Source organism: Salvelinus sp. IW2-2015, linkage group LG4q.1:29 (assembly GCF_002910315.2).
Source record: "Salvelinus sp. IW2-2015 linkage group LG4q.1:29, ASM291031v2, whole genome shotgun sequence".
Taxonomy (NCBI): Eukaryota; Metazoa; Chordata; class Actinopteri; order Salmoniformes; family Salmonidae; genus Salvelinus; species Salvelinus sp. IW2-2015.
This window is the reverse complement of record NC_036842.1, coordinates 28,788,832-28,806,776: the sequence shown is the minus strand read 5'-3', so window position 1 is coordinate 28,806,776 and position 17,945 is coordinate 28,788,832. Positions and strand designations below refer to the sequence as shown.

General features: G+C 46.6%; 1 protein-coding gene and 1 pseudogene across 1 annotated transcript in view; both read left to right on the top strand.

Moving 5' to 3' along the window:
• Positions 1-12,679, top strand: part of LOC111960887 (electrogenic sodium bicarbonate cotransporter 4-like) — a 57,114-nt pseudogene extending 44,435 nt beyond the window's left edge.
• A 1,882-nt stretch (positions 12,680-14,561) lies between these two features.
• The window catches only part of LOC111961788 (vacuolar protein sorting-associated protein 37B-like), a 13,404-nt gene continuing 10,020 nt past the window's right edge, over positions 14,562-17,945 (top strand). Inside the window, exons 1-2 of the mRNA XM_023984312.2 lie at positions 14,562-14,771; positions 16,517-16,688. Of these exons, the coding sequence (XP_023840080.1) occupies positions 14,667-14,771; positions 16,517-16,688 (277 nt within the window). The 5' untranslated portion in view covers positions 14,562-14,666. The remainder of the gene's footprint in view (positions 14,772-16,516; positions 16,689-17,945) is intronic.

Sequence of the window (17,945 nt, the reverse complement as noted above, 5' to 3'; positions counted from 1 at the left end):
ACTACCTCAAGCTCTAAACTCTCAGAGGTAGTAATCACACCTGTGGGGAGAGGGGCATTCTTCTTACCAAACCACATGACCTTTGTTTTGGAGGTGTTCAGAACAAGGTTAAGGGCAGAGAATGCTTTTTGGACACTAAGAGAGCTTTGTTGTAGATCATTTAACACAACATCTGGGGAGGGGCCAGCTGAGTATAAGACTGTATCATCTGAATATAAATGGATCAGAGAGCTTCCTGCTGCCTGAGCTATGTTGTTGATGTAAATTGAGAAGCGTGTGGCCTAGGATCAAGCCTTGGGGTATTCCCTTGGTGATATGCAGTAACTGAGACAGCAGACTTTCTGACTTTATACACTGCACTCTTTGAGAGAGGTAGTTAAGTTAACAAACCAGCCCAAAGACCCCTTAGAGACACCAATATTCCTTAGCTGGCCCACAAGAATAGAATTGTCTACCGTATCAAAAGCTTTGGCCAAGTCAATAAAAATAGCAGCACACTATTGCTTAGAATCAAGGGCAATGGTGACATGATTGAGGACCTTTAAGGTTCCTTAACTTAGTTCCTTTCTTCTGATACTGACTGGTGTGTGTGTATCTGTGTCCCAGGTCTAACACTATAGACTATATGGAGCTGCGTCTGTGGATTGGTCTCCACTCCTGTCTGCAGTGTCTGATCCTGGTCGCCACGGACGCCAGTTACATCATCAAATAATCACGCGCTTCACTGAGGAGGGCTTCTCCAGCTCATCTCTTCTAGCTTCATCTCTGATGCCATTAAGAAATTGGTGGGGACCAACACACACACACACACACACACACACACACACACACACCAACACACACAACACACACACACACACAACACACACACACACACACACACACACACAACACCACACCACACACACACACACGCTCAGTGTCTACTGTCTAATTACGTAGTTAACTCAGGTGGGATCCTTCAAGTACTACCCTGAATCACCGTGGCTCGCCGCGACTAACAGATTAACCTCAATGAAAAGTGGCATAAGAGCATAGACGCAAGACACGCCCAGACAGAAGTGGAGGATGGCACGTCTATCTGCCTCTCAGAATCGCCCCTAACCTCCAATTTCTCACTCCAGATCCCTGCTCCTCAACCTCAACTCATCACCCTTCAATTTGAGCTCTGCACCCCTGACCTAACCAAGTTTTACAACTTTCTCCCAAGACTTATCTAGTGCTGGTCTCTCACAGCATGTTCTCCTCTCTTCCCTCATCTGTCTCCTGTCCTCCGCATCGATCCCTCCTACTTTCCCGCTCCTACTTCTACATGCTGTCTTCGAGGTCTAAATCGTACCCTCAACGTCATCTCCATATTCCTCAGTCACTGCACTCATCCTCTGCGACGCGCCTCCACGCGTCTCCGCACTCAGCTAATGATCATCACCCATGCTTTCGTAACGTGCGTCTTCCTGTCTAAGCACCAACTCGAACTACTCTCTCCTCCCTTAACTGCTACAACTCTCAACTCGCCTCGCTCCTTCCGTTCGTCACTGCGTCCTCACTTCCCGTCCTTCTCCGTCCCCTCGTAGCCCGGCAATGTGATAGTACTCTTTGCTGCCCGTCCCTCCCATACGAAGACGCTTAACGTAAGTACGAATACGCTGAAGAGTACTTCCTCTGATCAGGACCGGCAATGGACTACCCCGCGCTGCAAGTGCCACACCTAACAAATAGAATCACGATCCCTTCCCCCACTAACTAATACAGGCCCTTTACTCATCCAATCTTGCCGTCATATTCTGCCTTCCGACTAATGTCTACACCGACGACCTCTTCTCTCCCCGCTACCTGCCCGCCTCTGAGCTCCTAGGCTTCACTCGCGCAGAGTCTCCGATCGTGCGTTCCAGCTCCTCCTCCTCTCCCGCAATCCTTCTCCTGCACTTCCCGTGCTTTCCTGTCCTCCTTTCGCGCCTCCCTCTCTAAGCGTAACCCTCCGTGTCTCCCTCCTACAATCAGAGCACTCGCATGGCGCTAAATAGTTACTCTTCTATGCCTCACTCCTCCTTCTACTGAATCATCTCCCGACCTCAATTCGTCGTTTCGGAAGCTCGAGACTCAACAATTAAGTGTACTATTGCATCTGCAAACGGCTTAGGAGTGCACATCTTTGACAGCAACTTATATTTGGGAAGTGTATAACTACTGTCTGTGTTCTCTTGTAACTGATGTGTGTGCTGTCTGTTTCTTGCCTCTCTGTCTCTCTCTCTCTCTGTATCTCTCTCTGTCTCCCTCCTCCCTCTGTTTCTGCCTCTGTCTCTCTCTCTGTCTCTCTCTCTCTCTCTGTCTCTCTGTTTCTGCCTCTGTGTCTCTCTCTATGTCTCTCTATGTCTCTCTCTGTCTTCTCTCTCTCTGCCTGTCTCCTCTCTCTGTTTCTGCCGCTCTACTATCTCTCGCTGGCTGCTATCTGAGTGAGTAACCTCTACAGCTACAGCATGCTACAACCTGTCATGTTACCATGAAACTGCATCATGTAATCTAGCTGGGGCCACCTGACGTCTCTCCTATCCCTGTCTCTCTTTCTCTCACAGCCGCTGCAATGGGTTTGAATGGTTCAGTTCCACTAGCGGACGATATACAATGACTGATTGGTAAGTGGCTTGGGAACTAACAATCTACGGGGACAGTCTGCATGCGTGACCAAATAGACTTAACAATAGTAGGACTTACCATAGTCACAGGACTTAGTGGCAGGTCTCTACACACTAGCAGCCCTGTGCTGTCTGTCCATTTCCATGTCCGCACTACTCTGTATTCTCTCTTCTCCTCCTGTTATCTACTCTGTCTCTCTACTCTCTATTCTCTCCACCCCCCCCCCCCCCCCCCCGTCTCTGTAGTATAACATAACAGGTCTGGACTGGAGTCAGCTGAGTAAGAAGGAGTGTGTGAAGTATGGCGGCGCCCTGTTGGGAAACACCTGTAAGTACGTCCCTGACCTGGCCCTCATGTCCTTCATCCTGTTCTTCGGGACCTACTCCATGACCGTCTCACTCAAGAAGTTCAAGACCAGCCGCTACTTCCCCACCAAGGTGAGACACAGAGGGACATAGAACATGAGACATGGGATGCAGGGGACAGAGGACATGGGGGACATAGGGGACAGAGGACACAGGGGACATGGTGGGACACAGGGAACATAGGGGACAGAGGACACATGGGGACAGAGGACACAGGGGGCATATGGGACAGAGGACATAGGGGGACATGGGGGACAGAGGACATAGGGGGACAGAGGACACAGGAGGCATACGGGACAGAGGACATAGGGGGACAGAGGACACAGGGGACACAGGGGTACATAGGAGACATGGGACTTGGGGAAACAGGGACACAGGGGACAGAGGACACGGGGACAGAAGACACAGGGGGACCTTTATGTTTTTTGAGTAATAGGTTGGAAGTTTAAACTTAACTTCTTCCCTTTTCTTGGCTGCCAACTCCCCCCTCTCCCTTACGCCCCGCCCACCTCCCCCCCTGTCCTTCCTGTCCATGCCCCTCCTCTTCCTGTCTGTGCTCCAGTGCCGCTCCCTGATTGGTGATTTCTCGATCATCATCTCAATCCTGGTATTCTGTGGGATAGACTACCTGTTAGGGCTGGAGACGCCCAAACTGCACGTGCCCACTGAAATCAAGGTCCTCTCGTCCCCTCATCCCTCGCTCCATCTCTCCCTCTCTCGTTTTTCCTATTTTTCTCCCTCTTTATCTCTTCCTTCTTCCTGAAATGATTAGGAATAAAACATCACTTGAGTGATATTGAGACATTAACATACTGACACTTTCTTCTCCGTTTTATTTCATCTCTCTCTCCTGGTTGTGTATTTGTTTTGTACCTTTGTCTCTCCATCTCTACCACCCCTCTGTTCGTCTGTCTGTTTCCCTTTTTGTTTCTTGTCTGTCTGTGTGTGTGGGCGGGCCTAGCTGAGGAAGCTGATCAGTGATTTCTCCATCTTCATGTCAATCATGACGTTTGTGGGTCTGGATATGCTTGTAGGGCTGGACACACCCAAACTAATCGTACCCACAGAGTTTAAGGTATTTCTAACCATTAACCCAATATGTGTGTGTGTGTGATTCACAGATGCATGCATTCTGTAATTCAATCTCTGTTTGTAGGTGTATGTGTGTGAGTTGCATGTGTCTTTTTGTCAGATTTAGGGATGCATGTAGTTTTTATTTGACTATGTAAACTGCATGGTTGATGTGCATGTGTTTAGCACCACACAGGGCTCAGTTAAAGAAATTCAATTTTAATTGGCACGTGCGTCATAAACAACAGGTGTAGACTGACAGTAAAATGCTTACTTATGGGTCCTTTTCCAACAATTAAAGATAAAGATATATATTTTTAAATATAAATAGTGGCACGAGGAATACATAGTGAATAGCTAATAACAATAATAAGTCAAAATAAGATGGCAGGGAGCTCAGCCCCAGTGATGCAGCTGTACAACTTTATGAGGATCTTGGGGCCCATGACAAATATTTTCAGCCTCCTGAGAGGGAAGAGGCGCTGCCATGGCCTCTTTACAACTGTGTGGGTGTGTGTGGCCCATTTTAATTCTTTAGTGATGTGGACACCGAGGATCTTGAAGCTCTCGGCCCACTCTACTACAGCCCCATCGATCTGGATGGGGGCATGCTCGGCCCTCCGTTTCCTGTAGTCCACGATCAGCTCCTTTGTCATGCTGACATTGAGGGAGAGGTTGTTGTCCCTATAGGCTGCCTCATCGTTGTCGGTGATCAGTTCTACCACCGCCGTGTCAACAAACGGTGCTGAAGTCATGCGCAGCCACATAGTCGAGGGTGAACAGGGAGTACAGGAGCAGACTAAGCACACACCCCTGAGGGACCACCATGTTGATGGTCAGTGTGGTGGATGTGTTGGGAGTGGCCCATTAGGAAGTCCAGGACACAGTTGCATAGGCGTCGTTCAGTCCCAGGGTCCTGACTTTAGTGATGAGCTTGCAGGGTGAATAAAGGTGTGTGTGTGTTATAGCCGACGCGTCCAGACCGTGGCTGGMTGGTGATGCCGTTTGGTAAGTGCCCGTGGTGGGTATATGTGGCCAGCGCCGTCCCTGCTCTCCTGGTCACCATCCTCATCTTCATGGACCAACAGATCAGCGCTGTCATCGTCAACCGCAAAGAGAACAAACTCAAGGTACAGTATGACCGCAATTATAACACAACAGAACACAGAAACATACTTACTTACTTAGGCCTGTCGCTCCCCAACTCCATCGTTATGAGTCTTCTAAAAAAAATATTAACATAATGTCAATCTAAACACAACCATTCAACAACCATTCTATACCCATAAACACAACAGCAAAACAGACAAACTGCAGATAAAAACTCTTGAACGTTACCTCCCCCCACCTTTTCTCTCCCCCTCCAACAGAAAGGTTGTGGGTACCATCTGGACCTGTTCTGGGTGGGTATTCTGATGGCAGTGTGTTCCTTCCTGGGCCTGCCCTGGTACGTGGCTGCCACTGTCATCTCCATCGCCCACATCGACTCTCTGAAGATGGAGAGTGAGTCCAGCGCCCCAGGAGAGCAGCCCCAGTTCCTGGGAGTCAGGTAAGGAGAGGTTGGGGGAGGGGTTAGGGGTGTGAGTGAGTGAGTGTGTGGGAGCTTAACATTGTTGTCATGTATCGCTCACCAGGTGCCCTTAGAGAGTTCCTCAATGAGCCTGACACCTTGATAAGCTAATTTCCTGACGATGGCTCACCGCGCTTTGTACTTGGCGACTTCAACCTTCCAACTCTTTCTTTCCCGTTCCTCTCCTCTTTTTACCTCACCCTTTCCCAGTCCTTTCCCACTCACAAGTCAGGCTGTTTGCCTACTAATCTCACTGCCACCCCCCTTCAGGTCTCTGATCACTACTTTGTTTCCTTTTCTGTCTCCCTCTCCTCCAACCCTAGCCACTCAGACTCTACGCAGATGCAGATGAGGTAGACTCCCAATTAATCAGAATATTGCTGGTCTGCAGTGGTGTAAAGTACTTAAGTAAAAATACTTTAAAGTACTAGTTAAGTCGTTTTTGGGGGTATCTGTACTTTACTTTACTATTTATATTTTTTTACAACTTTTACATCCCTACTGCATCTGATCTGGCGGACTCACTAAACACAAATGCTTAATTTGTAAAATATGTCTTAGTGTTGGGATGTGCCCTTTCCTCCCGGCCGGCTTGGCCCTCCCATCATGCTCTGAGCTTACAGAAGAGGGCTGCGGAAAGCGGAGCAAAAACGGAGGAAAACTAAACTTCCGTAGGACCTATCATCCTTTCACAATGCCAAGTGTCGCCTGGAGTGGTGTAAAGCCTGCCAACATTGGACTCTGGAGTAGTGGAGCGCGTTCTCTGGAGTGATGAATCACGCTTCACCATCTGGCAGTCTGACGGACAAATCTGGGATTGGCAAATGCCAGGAGAACGCCACCTCCCCCAATGCATAGTGACACATAGTTTCCACTAATCCAGAGTCTAATGGTGGCGAGCTTTACACCACTCCAGCCAACGCTTGGTATTGCGCATGGTGATCTTTGGCTTGTGTGCGGCTACTCGGCCATGGAAACCCATTTCATGAAGCTTCTGATGAACAGTTATTTTTCTGATGTTGCTTCCTGTTACGTGCCTCCTAACGGAGGCAGGTGCAGGAATCAGGAGCAGGACAGCAAGGAAATCCCAGTGGCAAAAAATGTTTATTAAGCAGTCCCAACTCAATTACAACATGGAACTGAAAACACGCCCAAACGAGGTTGCCACACACACAGGGAAGAAAGCGCTACACATGGAGGAGAAACCTCTACTCCTAAACTCAAATACCAAATGGCATAACAGCCGTAAGAAAATAAACCCAATGGTGCAGACACGCATCCCTACAAACGTAACCACAGAAAACAATCCCGCACAAAGACTAACAGGCAGCGGAGGTAAATATACCCACCGAAATCAACTAATAGGACACAGGTGTAAACAATACAGACAGACACAAACGAAAAGGAAAAATGGATCGGTGGCAGCTAGTAGGCCGGCGACGACGACCGCAGAGCACCGCCCGAACAGGGAGAGGAGCCACCTTCGGTGGAAGTCGTGACACTTCCAGAGGCAGTTTGGAACTCGGTAGTGAGTGTTTCAACCAAGGACAGATGATTTTTACGCACTACACGCTTCAGCACTCGGTGTTCCCGTTCTGTGACCTTGTGTGGCCTACCACTTCGCAGTTGAGCCGTTGTTGCTCCTAGGCATTTCCACTTCAAAATAACAGCACTTACAGTTGACCGGGGCAGCTCTAGCAGGGAAGAGATTTGACGAACTGACTTGCTGGAATAGTGGCATCCTATGACGGTGCCACGTACAAAGTCACTGAGCTCTTCAAGATGGGCCATCCTACTGCCAATGTTTGTCTATGGAGATTGCATGGCTGTATGCTCGATTGTATATACCTGTCAGCAACAGGTGTGGCTGAAATAGCTGAATCCACTAATTTGAAGGGGTGTCCACATACTTCGTATATATAGTGTATCTTAAGATGAATGCACTAACTGTAAGTCGCTCTGGATAAAAGCATCTGCTAAATGACTAAAATGTCAAATCTAAATGTGTGTGTGTGTCTGTGTGGTACAGGGAACAGAGGTTGACGGGTATTCTGGTGTTTGTCCTAAATGGAGCCTCCATCTTCCTGGCTCCTGTCCTGCAGGTGAGTCAGTGAGAGAATGGGCATCCCCGTCACATGCAGTGGGTGGTGTTGTGGAGGATTGTGTTAACCGGTATATTGTGTTCCCCCAGTACATCCCCATGCCTGTTCTCTACGGTGTCTTCCTTTACATGGGAGTGGCCTCACTTGCTGGAATACAGTAGCATTTCACGTGTGTGTGTGGGTGTTTGTGTGTGTGTGGTGTGTGTGTGTGTGGGTGTGTGTGTGTGTGTGTGTGTGTGTGTGTGTGTGTATATGTGTTTACTCACCCTCCTCCTCTCCTTCCTAGTTCTGGAACGTATAAAGCTGTACCTGATGCCAGCCAAGCACCAGCCAGACTTCTCCTTCCTGCGTCATGTTCCTCTGAGGAGGGTTCACCTGTTCACCCTGGTCCAGATCATCTGCCTGGCTGTCCTCTGGATCCTCAAGTCTACTGTCGCTGCCATCATCTTCCCTGTCATGTGAGCAGCTGTGTGTGTGTGTGTGTGTGTGTGTGTGTGTGTGTGTGTGTGTGTGTGTGTGTGTGTGTGTGTGTGTTGCATCGATTGATGGGGATAACCTCTGTGTGTAGATCCTGGGTCTGATGGTGGTGCGTAAGATGATGGACCTGATGTTCTCTCAACACGACCTGGCCTGGCTGGACGACATCCTGCCGGAGAAAGACAAGAAGAAGGAGAAAGGGGGGAAGAAAAAGAAAGACAACAAAAAGACCAAAGCAGCAGCAGAGACAGAGAGCGACGAGGAGGTAAGAGATGAGGACTAGCAGAAACACACACACACAGTATCAGGCTGACAGTGGGAGTGTGTTGTGGTGTGTAGGACTGGCTCTATCTGTTGTGTTGTGTGTTATCTCTGACTAATACGTTTCTCCTTTCTCTGTCCCACAGTGTTGCTGAAAAGGCACTGTATAACACTTACTACTGTCTGTCTCATAGTCTGTCTCATAGTCTGTCTGTCTGGACGTCTGTCTGTCTCGACGTCTGTCTGTCTGTCTGTCTTGATGTCTTTCTCCTTCCAACTTTCACCTGCATGGTTAAATCCTCTCTGTGTAGTATGTAAGCATTTAATTGCACCGTTGACTGTTTACGCTGTATCCTGTGTATATAATGAATTAACTTTGATTTGATTTTATGATTGTGATGTTTTGCTTCGATTTAAGCATACAGATTGTGTGAGCGTGTGCGTTCATGTCCGCGTATATTTGGAGCATCATCCCTCACGCCTCTGTTGAGCCACTCCCCTGATGGTTCCTCCTGCATGCTGATTGGTTCCCCCCGGTTCCCCCCTCTGTCACTCAGCCCAAGACTCCCCTCCCTCCTCCAGTGAAGATACTCATGGACACCATAGACCTGCCTAAAGACCCTGATCCCTCTGTAACCCCACCCACCCAGCCCCCCGTCTCTCACTGTGAGTAAACCTCTCTTTTGAGATTGACCAAAGGAGTGAGAACTGTTGTTTGTATTACTGTAATGTCATTGTTGTGCGACAGATGGAGCAGCTAGATGTATGTTATGATGTTGTGAGACACTGAAGGTTTTATTCTTTTTTTGTCTTCCTTCTCTCCTACCTCACCTGATTCTTCACTCTGCCATTCAACCCTTCCTATCTCTGTGTGTGTGTGCGCGTGTGCGTGCGTGTATGTGTGTGTATGTATGCATATGTACGTGTGTTTGCTTATGTACGTGTGTGTGTGTGTGTGTGTGTGTGTGTGTGTGTGTGTGTGTGTGTGTGTGTGTGTGTGTGTGTGTGTGTGTGTGTGTGTGTGTGTGTGTGTGTACAGGAGAAGAACGTTTACTCTAGTGTGAATCCTGATGACAGTGAGCTGGACCGCAGGTACTGTGTGCTCAAACTGCACGTCCCCTACAGTGACCTGATACAACCTGCAATCACACACACCGACGGAGGAATACACTGCCAGCAGGACCACAACACGACTACTGACGCACGCACGCACGCACGCACGCACGCACGGCACGCACGCACGCACGCACGCACGCACGCACGCACGCACGCACGCACGCGACGCACGCACGCACGCAGCACCACACACACACACACACACACACACACACACACACACACCACACACACACCACACACACACACACACATACTATGCTGACACATTTCACTTGAAGGATTTCAGTTGTACAATTGACTAGGTATCCCTCTTTCCCTTTCCCTTCTGTACAATTACTGACACATGCTAGGAACCATTTAGCAAAGTTCCATTCACTATTAGCATTCTTTAGCACTGTTGTCACCTAAACACTTTATACACATTGAATTTCATATAAGTATATACAAATATTCCATAAACTGTAGATATGACGTGATATTTAACATGTAAACATATGTCTATTAGATTCAGTTGGATAGTAGTTATTGTATTATAAGTGTGTTATGCAACACCTCTACTCTTAAACATTGTACAAATCACTGTAGTGTCTGGTAGACATACCCAGACACATCGATCACATGCCATTCTGAACCTTAAGTCTACTGTCCGAAGCTGTTGGAGCATAAATCGCAGTGTGTGGACTGAGTCTTCTTTTCGTTCAACATATTCTCTGAGCTCCAGCACCTACTCAAAGCCACTGGATGTTGTATGTGTAATGTTTTTCTCTGCTATACTTTGGCCCTGCTGTAGATGTGTTTGTGAGGGCAGACTGACAGTTGTTCAAATACCACAGCCCATGCACCTGAAAGCAATGCAGAAGTAGTTTTTGTGTGTTTGTTTGTTTTGATGATGTCTTCCATGTGTTATTTATTCACCGTGTGCTGTGTGGTTTGTGGCAGCAACCTCTGTTGTACTAATGTAAAGACGCCTCTGAAGCCACAGTTGGCGAAGGAAGAGTTGTAATGTTATAGTAATACAATATTATTATTATTGAAAAAAAATTGTATTTCACCCCCTTTTTCTCCCCAATTTCGTGATATCCAATTGCGATCCAATTACGATCTTGTCTCATCGCTGCAACTCTCCAAAGGGCTTGGTAGAGGCGAAGGTCGAGTCATGCGTCCTCCGAAACATGACCCGCCAAACCGCGCTTCTAAACACCCGCCGTTTAACCCGGAAGCCAACTGCACCAATGTGTCGGAGGAAACACCATTCAACTGACGACCGAGGTCAGCCTGCAGGAGCCCGGCCTGCCACAAGGAGTCGCTAGAGCGCGATGAGCCTAGTAAAACCCCCCGGCCAAACCCTCCCCTAACCCGGACGATGCTGGGCCAATTGTGCACCGCTGTATAGGACTCCTGTTCACAGCTGGTTGTGACACAGCCTGGGATCAAACCCGGGTCTGTAGTGACGCCTCAAGCACTGCGATGCAGTGCCTTAGACCACTGTGCCACTCGGTAGGCAGTAATACAATATTATAATATAATGTTATTCTGACATCTCTCCCTTGTCAGTCCCAGCTGGTTTGTCAGCCACTGCTCTCGCAAGACAAGTGCATTCTGGACCCATGTGTTTGTCTGGGACAATCAATGTTTGTCTGAGAAATATGGAAATAGGTATTTGATTACCGGTACATATAGGTCATGAACCTGCTGCAGTACAGTAGGTCTAGTCTGTCTAGTCTGTCTCACCTCACCCTCCTTCACCTCACCTCACCCCCCTTCACCTCACCTCATCTCACCCTGTTTCACCTCACCTCACCCCCCTTCACCTCACCTTACCCCCTTCACCTCACCTCGTTTCAGCTCACCTCACCCCCCTTCACCTCACCTCGTTTCAGCTCACCTCACCCCCCTTCACCTCACCTCACCCGCCTTCACCTCACCTCACCCCATTTCACCTCACCCTTCACCTCACCCCCCAACCCAATCCGTTTACTTTTTGTCACCGTTCAAACTCACATCCTTCTCCAAATCTTTCTAACTACCCCATAACCTTCTTCTCCCGCTCTGTGTGTGTGTCTGTATGCACGCACGTGTCTGTTTTCCCCTTTGTAGTAATGTGTGCTCTTGCTCTTGTCAGTTAACACATTCTTGTCTGCATTGCTGTTCAGGGAGTATGGTTGAGAAGTGTGAAACTATGTTTGTTTGTGCTCACGAGACTGATTGCCTGTGCTCGTGACAGTGCATGTGTGTGTGTAACCTGGGCTGTTCCACCTGACTGTTCCTCCCTCAGAATTACTCTGCACCTGAAGATCTGCCCCCCCTCACCTGCCCACTCCCAGGTGAGCCTTACCCCCGGATCATCATCACGCCCTCCTGTTTCCCAGTTTGACATCCAGGTGGAGTCTGAATACAAGGAGTCTGACCTCGACCCACTGGGTCACGACCTTTACCCCAGCATTAACCCCTGTCCTCTGAATGGCCGCTACCTGACCTCTAAGACTCAACGCGACCAGTACCAATACAAAAACTCACACTCTCATCCCTATGATGTAGGCAGCGAAACCTTGCTGTAGGTTGACAGCACATAGACACACAGACACATACAGTATAACCAGTTACGCAATCCTCAAAACTATACAAGACTACAGTTTCTCTCCAGTTTATATATTAATAAGATTTGCCTTTTAACCCGAGGTACCTGTCAGTTATTATAAGAAGACAGACAAATTATAACTTTTATATATTCAGTACCCTTGCCCATTACACCGATTTAGTACATCAACAAAAAATAAACAACAAAAAATATATTAATTACTTGATTGCAAATGTATCTGTACAATTATAAAAAAAGAAGAAAAAATATAGAAATATAGAAATGTGAGCGTTGTGATAATAATGGTTTAACTGATGACTGATGTATTGTTTATTGCATTTATTAGGTATTTTGTTTTCAGTGCATTCACCTTTATGAATATATGTGTATAAATGACTGTTGGATAAAGTGAGATACTAATATCAGAGTGTACTTACATTGGATTGTAAAGATTTACAAAGGCATGTTAATAAAATAGTATTAAAAAACCTTGTAGTCTAAAGTTTGTGTGAAATCTTTTATCCTGGAGCATTTATCCTTTAACATGTAAACAACCTAACTTCATGTTTTTCAGGAATAAAAAACAACCTTTTAACTGGCATACAAGAAAAGATCATACAAATTCTTTAAAAAGTTGATTCCTGGGCTTCCTGATAGGCCGACCACAGGTGGTGAGGGTAGGCAACATCACCTCCACCAGGCTGTCCCTTAACACTGGGGCCCCATAGGGGTGTGTGCTTAGTCCCCTCCTGTACTTCCTGTTCACCCACGACTGTGTGGCCACAAACGACTCCAACAGCATTATCAAGTTCGCTGACAACAAGACGGGGGTAGGCCTGATCACCGGCGATGATGAGTCAGCCTACAGGGAGGCGATCAGTGACCTGGCAGTGAGGTGCCGGAGCAACAACCTCTCCCTCAATGTCAGCAAGACCAAGGAGGTGATCGTGGACTACAGGAATTGGGGAGGGCGAGCACGCCCCCATCCACATTGACGGGGCGGCAGTGGAGCAGATAGACAACTTCAAGTTCCTCTGTGTCCAAATAACTAAAGACTTAAAATGGTCCAAACACACATGCTCAGTCATGAAGAAGGCGCGACAGTGCTTTGGCATGGGCCCTTAAATCCTGAAAAGGTTCTACCATTGAGAGCATATTGATTGGCTGCATCACTGCTTGGTTTGCCAATAGCACCGCCCTCGATAGCATGGCACTACAGATGGTTGTGTGGACAGCCCAGTACATCACTGGGGCAGAGCTCCCTGCCATCCAAGACCTCTATATCAGACAGTGTAAAAAGAAGGCCTGGAAAATCGTCAATCACCCCAACCACTCAAGCCATAGACTATTTTCTCTGCTGCCGCATGACAAGAGAAGTCTGACACCAACAGGCTCTTGAACAGCTTCTATCCCCAAGCAATACAACTGATATATAGCAAACAAAATAGCTACACGGACCAAGTTGTATCTTGTATCTTTATGGACCTTTTATTTCAGTACTTGCACTGTCTCTATACACACTCACAGGGCCCTACTCACTCCATCATTTGCTCACTCACACATAATATGCACATACATTTATACCGACTCTACACACCTGCACACCCACTCATATGCAAGCTGCTGCTACTCTGACTATCTTATATCCTGTTGCCTAGTTCCCTTACCCCTATACATATCTACCTCCATCAGTCCAGTATCCCTGCACATGTAAATATGGTATTGGAACTGACTTTCTAAATATTTCCTGGATATAGTATGCTTAATTACTTTTATGTATATTTCATTATGATTATTTCATTGTTGAGTTTTGAGTTTGCAAGAAAGGCATTTCATTGTACTTGTGCATGTGACATTAAAACTTGAGCTCTGTGAAACATTCATAGGGATGGGGGCAGACTTTTTGATCAAGAGAGACCTTTAGAAAATATGCACATTTTCTATAACATTAAACATACAAATATGTATTTTACAGTTATAAGAAAGGTTCAATCTTATAGTTAGTCGTTTCAAATTTTGATTATTCTATATTTAGAAAGCATATAAGTCATTTCAAGCATTCATACAGTTTTGTTGAATAATAAATACATCATATAAAATATTTCTGAATTTCATATTTGTACTGTGTTCTTGAGCATGTGTCCTTAAATGTGACTACACCTCATCAATTTATAACTATTTTTACCAGAAAGGTGACTTTAACCTTTCTTGGAGTATGCAGCATTACTAGTTATTGTTCATGGCCCTCTCATGATAAATAATTACTTTGGAGGATTACGTAGATTACTATTTCGATTACATTTAACTGGTTAACAAGGCTACGTCGTGGAAAAAAACATTTAATGACGTCATAGTCCTATTACATTACACTCCCTTCTGATTTGCTAGAAATCATCCATATTTCCGGTTTGTGATCCAAACACTTATCCGTTTTGAGCCGAAAGAACTGTAGCCAGACTGATCGATAGACGACAACCATCATAGGAGAAATGGCAGAATTCATGGATAAATTCAGCTCTTTCACCATGACGCAGTTAAATGAGTTGCTTGAAGACGGTGAAAAGTTAAATTCTATTGTCAAAGAAATGAACGAGGTAAGTTCCCTTTGTGTTTTGCTAACGTTAGCTGGCTATCCCTAGTAACGATAGCTAGCATCAACATATCTAGGTAGCTGTGCACTTATGACTGTTGTTAGGCAGTCCTTCATTCACAACTTCCTATTAGATGCAAACATGTTTTGCATTGAGCTAGCTCATCAACATCCGCCTCGTTGCCACAGCTGAGAAGCTTGCTCCTTGTACTGTACTCAACATTTGGCACCTGTTTAGTGGATGCTCATGCTGTTTCCACATTTTTATTGTCGAATCAGTTTCGAAAATAACCCTGTTTGTGTACATATGCCACAAATGGCAGTGTCATTGTTTGGCATTAGGCCACAAATTCCATCTGATTCCCATTATTGCATAAGTAATTTGACACCCGGGGTTAGGAACAGGGAACAGATTTGAAATGATCTGTTTTGTTTCCTGTTCTGTGAACAGGATCCGCACAAGACAGCCAGTCATCAGCTATGTGGAAGGTGTTAAAAGTTGGAGAGGTTTTCCTATTGACTAACATAGGTGGAGGAGTCCATATTCCAGTGCAGCACACCTCTTTAGTCAACATTCTGATGCATTGAGCACACAGCACCGCAGATTATTACGAAGGCCGATGCTGAACCAAGAAGCACCTCACAGCCTATTGACAGTTGGTGTTGTTTTCAGACATGTGTACAGCATTCATTCTGGCACTGGTATTTTGTGCCTCATCTCTCTCCATCTCTAGCTAGCCTTGTCTAGTTTAGGTATTAGGAAAGCTCAACTTGCTTCTGGCTTCTTCACCTTCTGTATTTGTATATTCATGTATGTGGCTTATGCAAGACTCCCCACCATGGCGCCTGTGATGTTGGTGGAACTGTTAGTCCTTACCCACCAATGTGGAAATAGCTTTACAGGAACAGCCTGTGAGCAGAGATACAAATCTGGTTGCGGCTGGAGAGCTGTCTAGTGCCTGTCTTCCCTGGGCTGGTGCCAGCATGGCAGCATCTCATCCCAACCATGTTATTTATGATTCATTATAGCCTAGTTCATTAGTACTGATATCTTGATTGAGTGCTGTTTTAGCTAGAACCCAAATTATATATTGGCTCGCCGACATTGGCCTTTTACCTCTGTATCAGTATCGGACAATAATTCTGTCGATAACCGATATTCAATAGGATGAAAAAAGGGAATCTCATGCTGATCTGAACACTTGGGGACATTTTCATGTCATTATTTGGCACAATGTAAGTAATCAACATTTGAAGCATATTTGTTGGACAATTGCTCCTTTGGGTGGTATTTTTGGACAATTCAGTGTTTAAAAATGTCACTTTCATTTCCCTGCTGTAAAACAGTATATCGGCAGATAAATCGGTAAGTTTTGCTCCCCCAAGATTCGGGTATTGGTCCCAAAAAAACATATTGGTTTCCCTGCCCTCAGAGTGATAAGAGCTCTGCTTTCTGCTGTGGCGTCCTGTAGATATAATAGCCTATGGGTCCTATTACAGGTATTTCACATCTGTTTGTAGGCTTGGTGAAGGGGATTATAAATGTATGGTGTAATCACTGTCCTCCATCAAAATATACTCATATTTAATCTCCAGAGGTTAGGTTTTGAGCTGGTTTGTCCCTGGCCTATAGCCCCACTCTACACATCACAGTCTGGGGGTCAGTCAGTCTCTGTCTGCGTGTATTGTCTCAAGTACTAACTCACCTTCCCTCTTCCTGTGTATGCTGTGTGTTTGTCTCTGTGTTAGATGTGTGAGGTGCAGCAGGTGAAAGAGCTGACCCTGGTCAGTAACAACAGTCTGGCAGAACAGAACCTCCAACTGCAGCCCAGTCTGGACCTTCAGAAGAACCAGCTCACCTCACGCTACCGCCACCTACAGGAGCTCTACGACAACTATCAGCTACGCAAGTCCACACTCTGTAAGACCCCTAACAGGTCCACACTCTGTAAGAGTCCTAGCAAGTCCACACTGTAACAGCCCGAGCTAGTCCACACATGATGAGACACCTAGCTAGTCCACACTACTAAGGACAGTGTGCCTGTATACCAGTCTCTTTCTGTCTACATCTCACTCAGTGCACTCTGCTATCTGAAAGACCAGTCTTTCTCTCTCTGTGTTGGTAGCTGACTGTTCTCTACATGTCTGTCTGGGCTAGCCAGTTCAGACACTTGTTGTTCCTAGATACTGCTCCTCTGTCAGTGGGGTTGTTACTGGATACTGCTCCTCTGTCAGTGGGGTTGTTCTAGATACTGCTCCTCTGTCAGTGGGGTTGTTNAGATACTGCTCCTCTGTCAGTGGGGTTGTTACTGGATACTGCTCCTCTGTCAGTGGGGTTGTTCTAGATACTGCTCCTCTGTCAGTGGGGTTGTTACTGGATACTGCTCCTCTGTCAGTGGGGTTGTTCTAGATACTGCTCCTCTGTCAGTGGGGTTGTTTTCTGCTCTCTGTCAGTGGGGTTGTTCTAGATACTGCTCCTCTGTCAGTGGGGTTGTTCTAGATACTGCTCCTCTGTCAGTCGGTTGTTCTAGATACTGGTCCTCTGTCAGTGGTGTGTTTACTGATACTGGTCCTCTGTCAGTGGGGTAGTTCTAGTACTGCTCTCTATCTGTGGGGTTGTTCTAGATACTGGTCCTCTGTCAGTGGGGTTGTTCTAGATACTGTCCTCTGTCAGTGGGGTTGTTTCTAGATACTGGTCTCTGTCAGTGGGGTTGTTACTGGATACTGGTCCTCTGTCAGTGGGGTTGTTCCTAGATACTGGTCCTCTGTCAGTGGGGTTGTTACTGGATACTGGTCCTCTGTCAGTGGGTTATTCTAGATACTGGTCTCTGTGAGTGGGGTTGTTATTGATACTGGTCTAGTCAGTCGGGTTGTTCTAGATACTGGTCCTCTGTCAGTGGGGTTGTTATTGGATACTGCTCCTCTGTCAGTGGGGTTGTTCTAGATACTGGGTTCTCTGTCAGTGGGGTTGTTCCTAGATACTGGTCCTCTGTCAGTGGGGTTGTTCTAGATACTGGTCCTCTGTCAGTGGGGTTGTTCTAGATACTGGTCCTCTGTCAGTGGGTTGTTCTAGATACTGGTCTCTGTCAGTGGGGTTGTTCTGATATTGCTCCTCTGTCAGTGGGGTTGTTCTAGATACTGCTCTCTGTCTGTCGGTTGGGTTCTAGATACTGGTCTC